This window comes from Puma concolor, chromosome D2 (genome assembly GCF_028749965.1).
Source record: "Puma concolor isolate L17-30 chromosome D2, mPumCon1.1.hap2, whole genome shotgun sequence".
Taxonomy (NCBI): Eukaryota; Metazoa; Chordata; class Mammalia; order Carnivora; family Felidae; genus Puma; species Puma concolor.
In genome coordinates this window covers 63,347,531-63,362,189 of record NC_141677.1, presented here as the reverse complement: position 1 = coordinate 63,362,189, position 14,659 = coordinate 63,347,531, and the positions used below count along the sequence as shown (strand labels likewise).

The 14,659-nt window shown below is 39.5% G+C and overlaps 1 protein-coding gene across 4 annotated transcripts in view; it reads left to right on the top strand.

Moving 5' to 3' along the window:
• CFAP43 (cilia and flagella associated protein 43) overlaps window positions 1-14,659 on the top strand; it is a 132,270-nt gene that overhangs the window by 47,935 nt on the left and 69,676 nt on the right. For all 4 annotated transcript variants that reach the window (XM_086680800.1, XM_086680798.1, XM_086680799.1 and 1 more), the window contains exons 9-13: window positions 51-167; window positions 3,321-3,401; window positions 6,852-7,000; window positions 9,661-9,764; window positions 13,736-13,876. In XM_086680800.1, coding sequence (XP_086536926.1) covers window positions 51-167; window positions 3,321-3,401; window positions 6,852-7,000; window positions 9,661-9,764; window positions 13,736-13,876 — 592 coding nt within the window. The remainder of the gene's footprint in view (window positions 1-50; window positions 168-3,320; window positions 3,402-6,851; window positions 7,001-9,660; window positions 9,765-13,735; window positions 13,877-14,659) is intronic.

The following is a 14,659-nucleotide window of genomic DNA, read 5'->3' as shown; positions in this document are numbered from 1 at the left end:
CTTTCTTTCTTTCTTTCTTTCTTTTTTTTTTTTTTTGGTATATTTAACAGGGATCCATTTATATTTACACTTTTGGTGAGGAGCCAACCTTTAATAGAGTCCTAGAGGCTTGTGATGGGAAATTTCAGGCAATTGACTTTATCTCACCTGGAAATGAATACTGCATGGTAAGGAATATTTTAGCATTTCACGGTAGGATTTAAAGATAAGATTTTGGAAGTTTATGTGCAACCTTATACAAATAGGAGCCAGAGGGTATTAAGGATGTGGTAGAAATGCCAACCACTTCCATCACTGAATGTCCTCCCCAGTTAGAATGACATCATTATATTTTGACTTCATAACATTAAGTCTCTGAAAACATCCAGAGCAATTAAAATCTGAGGAGTCGGGGCGCCTGGGTGGCTCAGTCGGTTAAGCCTACGACTTCGGCCCCACTCATGCTCTATCTCTCTCTGTCTCTCAGAAATAAATAAATGTTGGGGCGCCTGGGTGGCGCAGTCGGTTAAGCGTCCGACTTCAGCCAGGTCATGATCTCGCGGTCCGTGAGTTTGAGCCCCGCGTCGGGCTCTGGGCTGATGGCTCAGAGCCTGGAGCCTGTTTCCGATTCTGTGTCTCCCTCTCTCTCTGCCCCTCCCCCGTTCATGCTCTGCCTCTCTCTGTCCCAAAAATAAATAAACGTGAAAAAAAATTTTTTTAAGAAATAAATAAATGTAAAATCTGAGGAGCCATCCTGTTCATATTCATCACCCAGGTTTTCCAAGCCAGAGCTTTAAACAGATTCATCGCTCATGAGTTATTAACACTCATTAAACTAGTAGTATTTACCCTTTGTCAGAGTAGCATAGACCCTCTGAGGATGGAAATGAAATACTTGCCATGCACAAAATATGAATTTGACTTACTTAGGAAAAAAAACCCAACTGCTACATTTTGGAAAGAAACTGTTTTCTTCCTGGTGTTTAACTGTTTCCTTTTTATTGATCCCAAGAAACATTTCATTTTTCATATGGTTTATCAACAAAGCCATTAAAATTTTGGGAGTTCTAGCAAAAATATGTACAAGATCTATATGAGAAAAGTTACAAAACTCCTTTGAATGAAATCAAACAAGATCTAAATAAATGGACAAATATTCCATGCACATGGATAAGAAGACTCAAAATCGTTAAGGTATCAGTTCTTTCCGAACTTTCCAAACTTAACTTATCAGCGCCCACCACAGTCTAGTATGTGGTAAGATTCAATGCAATCCCAATCAAAATCCCAGCAAGTTATTTTGTGGATATCAATAAACTGATTCTAAAGTTTATATGGAGAAGCAAAGATTCAGAATTGCAAATACAATATTGAAGAAAAAAATGTATGACCAACACCACCCAATTTTCAAGATTTATTTTAAAGCTACAGTAATCAAGACAGTATGGTATTGGTGAATAACTGGACAAATAGATGAATAGAACAGAAAAGAGGACCTAGAAATAGATCCATACAAATATAGTTGACTGACCTTTGACAAAGGAGCAAAAACAATTCAACTGAGAAGGGACAGTCTTTTAACCAAATGGTGCAGGAACAACTGGACATCCACATACAAAATCATCATCATTGTCATCATCATCATTATCATCACCATTGAGTCACAGACTTTACACCTTCCAAAAAAATTAACTCACACTGGACCTAAATGTAAATAAAAAACTATAAATTCCCGTAAAATAGCATAGGAGTTTGGCAATGACTTTTTCAACACAATACAAAACATAATCCATGAAAGGAAAAACTGATACGTTGGACTTCATTAAAATCAAAGGCTGATACACTAGGAAAGACAATATTAAAAGAAAGTAAAGACAAGCCACAGACAGGGAGAAAAATCTTTGTAAAACATGTATCTGATAATGGACTGGTTTCCAAAATGTGCAAAGCATTCTTATAGCTCAACACTAAGAAAATAATCAACTCCAGTAAAAAAATGAGCAACACATTGGAATACTTTACCACAGAAAATATACAGATAGCAAATAAGTATATGAAAAGATGTTCAACATTAGTCATCATTTAGAGAATTGCAAATTAAAGCAATGAGATGACACCACACACCTATTAGAATGTCTAAAATCTAAAACGTGGACAATACCAAGTGCTAGCGAGGATATTGCAGCAACAGAAGCAATTACTCATTGCCTTTCGGAATCAAAATGGTATAGCAACTTTGCAAGTTTGGCCCTTTCTCACAAAGCTAAACACTCTCTTACCTTATGATTCAGCAACTGGGCCTCTTGGTATTTGAAAACCAATTTGAAAACTGGGCCTCTTGGTAGTTGAAAATGTGTGCCCACACAAAAACCTATACATGAATGTTTATAGCAAGTTTATTCATAATTGCCAAAACGTGGAAGTAACCAAGATATCCCCCGGTAGGTGAATGAATAAACAAACTGTGATATATCCATTCAATGGAATATTATCCAGCACCAAGAATAAATGAGCTATTAAATTGTGAAAGGATATAGAAGAGGCTTAAATGCATAATGTGAAGTGAAAGAAGCCAATTTGGGAAAAAGCTATATGATTCATTCTATGTGATGTTCGGGAAAAAGAAAAACTATGGAGACAGTAAAAAGATCAGGGGCTGCCAGGGACTCAGTGGGAAGGAGGGAGGGAAAGATGGAGGTGGAACACAGCGAATTTTTAGGGCAGTGAAACTATTCTGTATGACACTGTGATGGCGGATACATATACATTTGTTAAAGCCTGTAGGATGTATGACACAGAGAGAACCCTAATAGGGACTATGGGCTTTAGTCAATAATAATGTATCAATGTTGGCTCCTCAATTGTAACAAATGTACTACACTGAAGGCAAGATAATAATAGAGGAAATTTTATGTATCTGGTGGGGGGAGGGTAAGGGCAACTTTGTACTTTCTGCTCAAAATTTCTATAGTACTGAAACTGGTCTTAAAAGCAAAATCTATTAGTTTAAAAAATGTATAATTTCTTGTTTCTAGCTTTACTCATTAAGCGATAATCCTGTTGAATTTCTAAGTGATTATGTTACATGGAAAAAAATTTTTGACTTCACTTTTCTGATCCTAAATAGTTACTATGTGTTACTTAAATTGTATTAAAGATAATTTAATTTTTGTTTAAATCAGAAGTACTGGTGTTGTGATTGTCATCATAATCCATACAAGTAAAATGAAGTATTATAGTAAGTCATCCAAGTTATTGACCTACTAAAAAGGGATTTAGAATATGATTCTATAACAGAGTCTTGTTTTCTGTTTAGGGTTTTATTTTTCTTTCTTTTACAGACACTCACACATTCAGGGGAAGTTTGTGTTTGGTGTTTAGAAGATGGTACTTGTGCCAGCAGGATTTGTCTGAATACCCCAGTAAGTGTGGCTTAGAAATGGATTAAAATATTGAAATCTAATGTAATCTATGTTTTCATATTTACATGTCAGTAGTCTATGGAAATACTTGTTACACATGCCAGTAGGGCATTTTTACCCTCTGTATGTAGAGTAATTCCTGTGTATAAAGTATATTCCGCAGCCCAGAAGGTAGAATATAAGGTACGGTATTGGTGTATACCAACATTGTCTGTGGTGGCAATTGTTTCTGAGGTCCTAGTGGTTTATATCTCACGCACGCTGTAAGTTCCCTGTGGTTTGGCAGGGTCTCTGCTCCACACAGTCTCTCTCTCAGGGAGCCAGGCTGAGGGAGGCTGACTCATAGCTCCTCAATGCCATGGTATGGGAAGGGAGTGTTTGAGGGTCTTGAAGTAGCACTTAGGTGTTTTTACTCAGAAATGAATCACCGCCCTTGGCCATAACTAGTTAAATCGCCCCATCTAACCTCAAGGAGGTCAGTTAGAAATGAAAGAAAATTGCTACTCTAACCAGCTTGAGCCAAAATTAAGGAAGTGGGAGGTGTTGGCTTAATTGACTATAAAGTATAGAACTTGTCCAGCCTCAGATGTGGTTCCGTCCAGCAACTCAAATGATATTATCAAGGATCTTGGTTTTTTCTCTATATCTTTAGTTTCATCCTAGGCGTCTTTTAGCGGTACCCAAATGCCACAGGTGTCAGCCTCATGGGTGTCAGACCATCAAGGAAGAAAGCCTCCTCCAGTGGGAGGAGGAAGAGAAAAGAAGCTTCTCCTTTCCCCAAGGCTAAATGTCTTCTAATGTCTTTTTTTTTTTAATTTATTTATTTATTGTGTTATAGAGAGAAAATAAGAGGGGAGGGCCAAAGAGAGAGGGAGAGAGAATCCCAAGCAGGCTCCACACTGTCAGCACAGAGCCTGACGCGAGGCTTGATCTCATGAACTGCGAGATCATGACTTGAGCTGAAATCAAGAGTCAGCTGTTCAACTCACTGAGGCACTCACGCACCCCATTTTCTGTCTTAATAACATCCCTGAACTAGTCACTGTGGACAGAGGAATGAGAAATGCTAATTGACTTAAGCTTAGCCTTGAAAATGGGAGTCAGATCTGTTTCACTGAATCTCCAAAATAGGAGAGATGGTTTCTCAATAGATATTCCAGAAATTCTCCAGAAGGAAGGTGTATGGATGCTGAGTGGCAAACCACAATTGCTCACAACACTCACCACAAGGTGATCCCAGTATTTCTGCTACGTTCATAGTACATTTTACATAAAATAACATTTCTAAAACATAAAAGGACCCTCTCTGTCCCAAAAATAAATAAACGTGGAAAAAAAAAAATTAAAAAAAAAAAAAAAAAAAAAAGAAAAACTCCCTCTCTCTCTGCCCCTCCCCCGTTCATGCTCTGTCTCTCTCTGTCCCAAAAATAAATAAACGTGGAAAAAAAAAAATTAAAAAAAAAAAAAAAAAAAGAAAAACTCCCTCTCTCTCTGCCCCTCCCCCGTTCATGCTCTGTCTCTCTCTGTCCCAAAAATAAATAAACGTGGAAAAAAAAAATTAAAAAAAATAAAATAAAATAAAACATAAAAGGACCAAGAAACAATGGCAATGCTATTTCTCCCTGAAATCATCATTTGATGTATTCTACAGTTCTAGATAAGATATGGATCTTGGTAGTAGGTAGGGAGGTTACAGTCCTTCCCCTTTATAAAATTAAAATCTCAATTATAAGACAAGAGGAAACATCACACCTCACTTAAGAGGGATTATAAGATGCAAAGGCACGTAATTCAATGGGATATATAAAACTCACCCCAACAAATAAACCTAAAAATTCTTACCTAAAAGACTGAAATGTGAGTAGACTGCATGTTCTAGTGACAAGAGCTCATATGTATTCATTTCTGTTAGAATTACTAGAGCTTGAAGAGATCTTCAAGTTTATCACATCTCCTTTTACAAATGAGAGACATACAAATGGCTAACAACCTACCTGAGAGTCTCTCTAATCAGGGCTTACCTTGTTCTTCTGGGCTAAAGAGAGAGAGAGGCACCGTGAGAAGGCTCGCTTTCTGTACCAGATCTCTCCTTCGCCCAACCAGAGGGGAGACATTCAAACAGCTTTCACAGTTCATTTGACAGATGTTCACTGAACTCCAAACCAGGCATGGCACACTCATATGGTTCAGCCTGCACTGGGGACAACTGGTGGTTGCCCCTTCCTGAACAATACTGCTGCCTTGTGGGGAGTTGGTAAGTGCACTGACCCAGAAACACTGAGGCCAGGTCTCCTGCCTGTGCCCGGGACCGTGTTCCCCATGAACATTTTAGGCAGAGACCCCGGCCCAGCACTGGGATGGGAGGATGTCTGGACACTAGCAGCTTCCCTTGATGGCACTTGCTAAGGAACAGAAGACCCCTCCAGATATTGCTGTATATTTTTAACCTGGCCGACTATTGCCCGGGAATGGATGATAATTTCAACTGATTATTTTGAGAACACACACACACACACACACAGATCCCATAAAGACTTTTAGTTGAAAAAGTGGAAAAAAGAAAAACCCTCACTATTTCGTTTCCAGTTTCACACTGAGATACCACTATAAAGACTCAACCTTGGAAAATTCACCTTTAAAAATAAAATAAAGACATGCTTGGTTGGACAACTGTACACTCTAATGAGTTCTCATCTTTGTCGCCAGCTATGGGATCCTGAAGCAAATTGCTACATTTTTCTTGGCCTCCATTTTCTGTTCTACCAAATGATTATCTCCTAAAGTCTTTTCTATTTCTAACGTTCTATGATCGTATTCAAAACAGCCTACAAAGTATAATTATAGAGGAATGAATCTGATTGCTTCAACGTCATGAAAGCAGATTTACTCCCCTAGACCTCATATTCTGTAGATGACTGTGAGGTAAGCAGGAATCTGCGATGCATGTCTTTGGTTACTGAATACATGGTGCAGTGATATGGTTATTTTCTTAAGTCTTCCTCCATCATACCAGCATCCCAGGATCTACCATCAGCCAACAGATGGATGCTGATTAAAAAAAAAAAAAAAAAAAATCACTAACATTCCAGAAAGATGTCCAAAAGTGCTAGGAATGTATTTTAAATTTATTTTATTTTTTTATTATTATTGGTATAATCATTTCATAATCCTTTAGGGATATAAATGAAGCCGTGGTTTAAAGCTCAAGAAATCTCTTTATATATTTTGTGATGCTAACTTTAGGATTAAAGAATAAGACGTACAGATTCCTGTGACTTATGCTATCTATTAGCTCAGGAATGCTGCATGTGTAATTTGTAATATCATACAACACTTGCCAAGGTCCTCATTTTGAGGGCTTTTCAAATAAACTGTAGATTCTTATGTGTAGTAGAGCAGGCTTTGTGTTCTGGCACAGGGAAGTTAAGACTCTGGGGTTATTTTAAACAGGCGACGGTTCTGGCTTCCTCTCCCTCCTCCTTCTCTGCCGCTGTGGGCACCCAGGAGGGCTCCATCCATTTCCTGGATGTCAGAGATCCTGAGACCCCTCGGGCAGTTTACAAGGTCTTTCCCTCCGAATGGTCTGTGCAGCACCTCCTGTAAGTACTTGCTGCTTCTGGCAGCAGCATTGTTAGAACTGTCGGTCGAGAATTACAGTGAAGCCATAATTTCTTTTAATTTTAAGTTTTACATGTTTTGTTTCAAAAATTAATACACTGACTCAGGTCACTATTCAAAAAGTACAGAGGGGTGTTGGGGCGCCTGGGTGGCGCAGTCGGTTAAGCGTCCGACTTCAGCCAGGTCACGATCTCGCGGTCCGGGAGTTCGAGCCCCGCGTCAGGCTCTGGGCTGATGGCTCAGAGCCTGGAGCCTGTTTCCGATTCTGTGTCTCCCTCTCTCTCTGCCCCTCCCCCGTTCATGCTCTGTCTCTCTCTGTCCCAAAAATAAATAAACGTTGAAAAAAAAAATAAAAAAAAAAAAAAGTACAGAGGGGTGCATCGTGAAAAGGCTCCCACTCTTGTTTCCAAACACTCAGTTGTCCTCCCTGGAGGCAGCCTGTTACCAGTTTCTCATGTCTTCTTTCCAGAGATATTCTATCCATAAATAAGCAAAACAAACCAAACAAACAAAACAAAAAAACAAAAACAAAAAACCCACAAGTAAGTTCTTCCTTTTAATTACACAAATAATTATCAAGCACTTAGAATGTGGTACGTGCTTTGTTGTATGAGATGGATACTGTTATTGTCTCCATTACGGGGGAGGAACATTAGGCACAGTGTGTTAAATAATTTGCTTAATATTGCACAGGTAGTAAATAGCAAATGTCAGGATTTGAACCCAGGTAGTGGGGGTCCAGAGTCACTGTCTTTGCTTTTATTTCTTTTCAAGTTTTGATTTAAACGCCTTTGCTTTTAATGGGTAGCAAACTGTATACAATGTTCTATACCTCATTTTTTTCCCCACTTAATGGTATATTTTGGACAATGTTTTCTATCCACATATGAAGACCTTCCTTATTCTGTTTTATGGTACGTAGTATTCCATGATATAAATATACCATCATTTAAAACTTTTTAATTTTAATTCCAGTATTGTTAACATACAGTGTTAGATTCATTTCAGTTGTGCAATATAGTGATTCAGCAGTTCTACACATTACTCAGTGCTCATCATGGTAAGTGTCCTCTTAATCCCCTTCACCTGTTTCACTGATTTCCGCCCCCTCTCCCCACCTCCCCTCTGGTAACCATCAGTTCTGCATAGTTAAAGAGTCTATTTCTTGGTTTGTCTCTCTCTCTCTCTCTCTCTCTCTCTTTTCCTTTACCCATTTGTTTTGTTTCTTAAATTCCACATATAAGTGAAATCATTTGGTATTTGTCTCTGACTTATTTCACTTAGCATTATACTCTCTAGCTCCATCCATGTCGTTGCAAATGGCAAAATTTCATTCTTTTCTTATGGCTGAGTAATATTCCATTATATATATATATATATACACACATACATACATACATATACACCACATCTTCTTTATCCATTCATCAGTTGATAGACACTTGGGTTGCTTCCATAATTTGGCTATTATAGATAATGCTGTAATAAATTTAGGGGTGTGTGTATCCCTTTGAATTAGTGTTTTTGTATTTTTTGGGTAAATACCCAATATACTATCATTTTTAAAGACTGAGTTCTTTGGGGTTTTGTTTTGTTTTGAGAGAGAGAGAGAGAGCACGCAAGCAGGGGAGGGGCAGAGGGAGAGGGAGAGAGAGAATCTTAAGCAGGTTCCATGCCCAGTGGAGAGCCTGATGTGGGGCTCGATCTTACAACAGTAACATCATGACCTGAGCCTAAATCAAGAGTCACTTAACCAAGGGAGCCACCCAGGTGCTCCAAAAGTGTGTATCGATGGGCATTTAGATGATTTCAAATCTTTTGAAGTAATACTTTTTAGAAGACAGCATAGAGACGTTGGATTTAGACTTGTGTGTTATTGTTCTTTCTTTTGTTAATTTATCAGAATAGTATTAATAAGAAGTGACATTGGTGCCCTGCTTTACAGTTTGAGGTGCTGTCATACATTGTTTGTGAATGTGAACCTCACTACAGCAGTCAGAAAGGTATTATGTTTGTTCCTGTTCCACAAATGAGAGGATTTAGGCTCAGAGAAGTTAAGAGAAGCTTTAAAGGATTGCCTAGCTAGTGCCTGGAGGAGGCAGGTTTCCACCTGCTGCGTTGTTGTGCTCACAGCTCCCTCCAGCTCAGGGGGTAAGGAGCTGTAACCTCACTCCATTTATACCTTTGCCGCCTCCTCTTTCTCAGATCCTTTTCTCTTATTATAATTTCTATTTTCCCATTTTTCTAATTTGAAGAAGTTACAGAAACATTTCACTACATTCTTCCTCCTCCTGCCAGGCACTAGATGTCACAGTGATCACTAGTTTGAGAATTGTTTATTTCCACTTGCAATACCAAGAAAGCTCTGGTGTCATATTTCACTTACTTATGATGAAACACCACTGCATCTTCTCGACTGTGCGCTTTTAAGCTGCAGTTTGGAAATAACATTAACCTAGAATGTAATGATTGTATTTACCTGTAATCACTTGGCTTTTTACAAGATGGGATAATATTAAAAATCACAAACCATAAGAATGACTGGTTTTGAATGTATTTCCACACTGTCAGTCAATAAGTTTGTTTACCATCTTACTGGTAAAACACGCAAAATCTGAGCCTCGGATTTCTTCTTTCCTAGTTATGACCAGCGAGGGATATATCTATTAGTTGGAACATCAGAAGGATGCATCTTTATCATTAATGCCAATCCATCAAGCTTGTTTCAGATCCTTGGATTCGTAGGTACAACATGGAATGTTAATTAATTGGCAATTAATTAATGAAAATACTGGTCACTTTATTCCAAAGAATTTAAGGTTGTGAAAATGGGGCTCTAGTGTATTTTCTATAAAGGAATCATTTAAATAACTGCTGTAAGTTATGTAAGAGAATTCCCACATCACGTTTAAAGGGTTTTTGGTACCTCTGCTTGGCACATAGTTGAGCTAAATAAACTTTCTTAACTAAATTAATGAATTAATTTAGATATTTCTCATGTTAGACATTATATATATTATACATATATTGTACACATATATAATATGTATGTATATTATATACATTATATATAATGCTAGATATTTCTAATGTTATCACAAAAAGTAGTTTCATTGGTTTATCCTTGAAATATATTTTAAAATACTTGATCTCTATTTAATAGAGAGAGCTAAAGAAAGTTTTAGTACATGCATCTTTAATATTTCCTCTTTAAACAAAATGATATCTGGGTTTTTCAGTAATGTCATCCACATGCCCAGGTAAACCACAGACCTGGAAGGTGAGGTAGCAGTTATGTGATAAGTAGTAAGAACTAATACTTTCCTTTCTGGTATATTTTTACCCAAACACATTTTTAATTTATTCATTAACTTTTTAAGATTAGTGAGTGCCTACTAGGTCTAAAATGCTGAACCTAGGTCAGTGGGGGCATGAAAAGGTCAAGGAGACAATTTCGTGGTGGAGGAATAAGCAGAGTGCTGTGTAGTCTCAGAGGAAGAAGGAATTAACTCTGCCAAGTGTGAGGAAAGGAGTGGAGACCAGATAAGGAGGTGCAGAGGGTTGGGGGAGAGTTCTCTGAGGATTTAAGTAGTGGGGGATGGGGTATATTAGTATTCCAGCTCAGGAGAAAAGTCGGAGTAAAGGCACTTGGAGTGGCCAGCGGTCTGGTATAATAGGTAAACAGAAGAGTTTACTGGATGATGATCATGGCAATGAAGTCCTGAAGAAGATGAGGGTCTTGAATATCATTGCAAGGAGTCTGGGACATCCTCTGAGGTTTTCAAGATGGGCCCGGTATGATTTGACTTTGGAGGATGACTCTGCCACAAGTGTGAAGGATGGAGCTGAAAGGCAAGAGAATGGAATAAAAAAGAGGAGTTAGGGAACAAGTCTAGTAGCCCAGGCAAGAGGTGACAGTAATCATAACAATAGCCGACATTTATCGAGGTATTCTTTGCCATATGATCGTGTTCTAAGAACTTGGCATGTGTTAATTGATTTAATCATTACAGACAACTTTTATGGGGTAGAGACTATTACTATCCCAATTTACAGATGAGGCAATTGAGGCACAGTGAGGCGAAGTACTCATTCAGAGTCATGCGATTGGATAGTGGTGGAGCCGGGACCCAAATCCAGGAAGTCTGTCTTGAGGCTCATGCTCTTATCCAGAATGCACACACCATGCAGCAGTCATAGAAAGAGAAAGGAGGAGACAGCTCTGAGTGAGGAAATTGTCAGGACTTTGGTGTTCCATCAAATGTGAGAGGGGAGGATCAGCACAACTCCAAAATTTCTAGCCTGGATGGTGGAAGTTTATGATGTCATCAAATGAAGCAAAAACTCAAGAAAAAAAGGAAATTAGAGAGGTTGAGGGATAGCGTGAGCTGACGAGATTTGTGTAGATTTGAAGCTAATAAGCTCTTTATTTGGGGATATTTAGCTAATGTTTGGAAATGGAGATTTGTAGTTCAAGTCTTAATGATAGCATCCTGATCTTGAAATTACGGAAGCTGATGGGAAGGCTTAAGAAGATAGAGTAGGGGTGCCTGGGTGGCTCAGAGGTTGAGCATCCAACTTCGGCTCAGGTCATGATATCACGGTTCATAGACTTCAAGCCCCATATCAGGCTCTGTACTGACAGCTTAGAGCCTGGAGCCTGCTTCAGATTCTGTGTCTCCCTCTCTCTGACCCTCCCCCGTTCATGCTCTGTCTCTCTCTGTCTCAAAAATAAATAAACATTAAAAAAAATTAGAAAAGAAGACAGAGTAGAGGTAAATACCAATTGCTTAGTGAGGCCAAATGGATAAGCTAAATATGTAAATTCGAAGACATGGACTGTGGTAGGACCTATGGCTCACCTCGCAGTGGATGCACATCCTGCTTAAATGTTCCATTTTTTAACATATCTGGTTAAAGTGTGGGACGGGAAAAGCAACTTCCATTGCAGTTATGGACAGAGGAAGATGAGGCAATGAAGACAACTGAGGACAGGCCAGTGTAATGAGAGCACTGGGAGTCCCCACTCCAGAAAGAGCTTGAAAGAGGAAGGCTGATGAGGGTGTGGCCTGGTAGAAACTTGAGTGCAGTGAGGGCTGGGATGAAGCCCTTGTGCATGGGCCCATCAGCGGGTAACTCCTGGGAGAGCTACTGCCTTGGAATAGAGGGACAAAGAGGTTAGGGAGGGTGTGGTGGTCAGAAAATGAAGTCCATAAGTAGTAACTTCTGTTTTAAGAAGTTTGCAACAGAAAAATAAAATTGGACAACTATGGTGGGGAAGCAGGGCTGCAGCAAGGTCGCAATCTGAAGATTGGGTAGTCTTGAGAGCTGAATAGAAGAAACCAATAAAAGACACAAGAAAATAAAATAAGGACCTGAGAGCACACGGTCTAGTAAGAGATTGGTGACCTGGGCTCAAAATCAGAGATGTAAAGGATTGCATTTTATTGATACAAAAATATCTCCTGAATAAGAACATTGAGGTCAGGGCACCTGGATGGATCGGTCGGTTAAGCATCCGACTCTTGATTTTGACTCAGGTCATGATCTCACAGTGTGTGGATCCGGCCCCACATTGGGCTCTGGGTTGACAGCGCAGAGCCTACTTGGGATTCTCTCTCTCCCTTTCTCTCTGCCGCTCCCCTACTCGTGCTCTCATGCTGTCTCTCTCTCAAAATAAATACATAACTTTTTTTTTTTTTTTAAGAATATTAAGGTCCTCTTTGTATCAGATGTCTTTGGTCTTCTTTGTTGTCAGACGAAAGACCACCAGCTGACCACCTGAGGGGAGGGGCTGATCCTGGGGGCCTGAGAAAGTGGACACATACAGAACAGCCCCTGTTCTGTGGAAAGAGGGAGTAGTGACTCTGGAAAGAACTGAAGATGTGTCCCAGGCATGCCACCTTTCAGAGGCCCGATTTCCAGAGAAGCAAACTCATAAAGTCATGGGTGTCTCCACCATACCCACAATATCTTGACTACAGGTTCAGAGAACTCTGATGCTGGAGTTTATCCAATACCAAGAGTGGGAAAACAGGCCACAGTGGACAATGAAGGGGCCAGAGCAAGCAGGTGCTGCTGAGTGGGGTGTACATGGCAAACTCCAGAGGCTTCCCTGACAGGGAAGGAAGCTCAGCCCAACTGAGCTGGCTTGAATTTATCAACCCAGATATCCAGTCATGAGAATCCCTCATCGTTCATCAAAAATGTCCCCATCACTTCTGTATAGTTTTTAAGTTTATTTATTTATTTTGAGAGAGAGAGAGAGAGCATGAGCAGAGGAGGGGCAGAGAGAGAGAGGGAGAGAAAAATCTACAACAGGCTCTGAGCACAGAGCCCAACATGGGGCTTGATCCCACAAACTATGAGATCATGACCTGAGCCAAAATCAAGAGTGGGACCCTTACTGACTGAGCCACCCAAGCACCACCCCCCATCACTTACGTTTAAAGATCACTTTAGGTGTACACTCGAAGCTTGCTGTGGATTCTCTCTCTCTGCCCCCCTCCCTGGCTTGTGCACACTCTCTTTCTCTCCCTCTCTTTCAAAATAAATAAACTTAAAGAAAAATAAAGGCCACTTTAAAAATGCAATAAATAAATTGAAATCTAAAGGCTTACTGAAGGCAATCCTATAATGTGATACCTTACTTGAGATGATAAAAGATTCTTTAAACTTATGAATGATGACTTATGATGATTTCTGTTTGCTTTCAGAGGTGGGCAAAGACATTTTACAAATATCCACAGTGTCTCTTTTGGAAAAAGACATAGTAGAAGTGATGGTGCTTTCGCCACTTCCGGAAACAGGAAGAAGCAGATTGGAAATATTTACTCTGCCTACAACACTGCCACAAGGTAAAGAAAAATCAAGCAACCCAGATGAGTAGTTGCTTAGCTTGTTTGCTTGCCTTCCTTCTTTCCTTCCTTCCTTCCTTCCTCCCTTCCCTCCTCCCTCCCTTCCTTCCTCCCTCCCTTCCTTCCTTCTTCCCTCCCTCCCTTCCTCCATCCCTCCCTTCCTTCCTTCCTCCCTTCCTTCCTTCCTCCCTTCCTTCCTCCCTTCCTTCCTTCTTCCCTCCCTTCCTTCCTTCCTTCCTTCCTTCCTTCCTTCCTTCCTTTTCTTCCTTTTCTTTCTCCCTCCCTTTCTCCCTCCCCATTCTTTCTTCCTTTCTTTTCTCTAATGCATTTTTTCCCTCTTAACATGTAAAGAGGTAAAATGGCCATCTTTTATACATCTTACAAAGTGAAACTGATGTGCCTGCTAAATGATGTGAAGTGTGGACTTTCCTCAAGTCCTTGTCATTCATATGAATGTATCTTCTTCCCGGAGAAGAAGATCAGGATCAACTGGTGCTTTTGTCAGATCGATATGTCATTTTGTGATACCTCTTGTTCTGTAGCTTTAAATATACATAGTTAAATTCATATAGCTTACTGTGTAGTAGCTTTCACTGATGAAATTATAAAGAAAGCTTTTTGGATAAAGAAGCCTGATGAAATAGACACTCTTTGTTTTAGATAACAAGTATATCTGGGTAGCTATTTTGTAAATACATAATTACAGAGTCTGAGAGAGCTGAAAACCTCAAAGTACTCTTGTGTCTTAATTAAGACTCTCTAGACCATCATGAGTATCTTTTA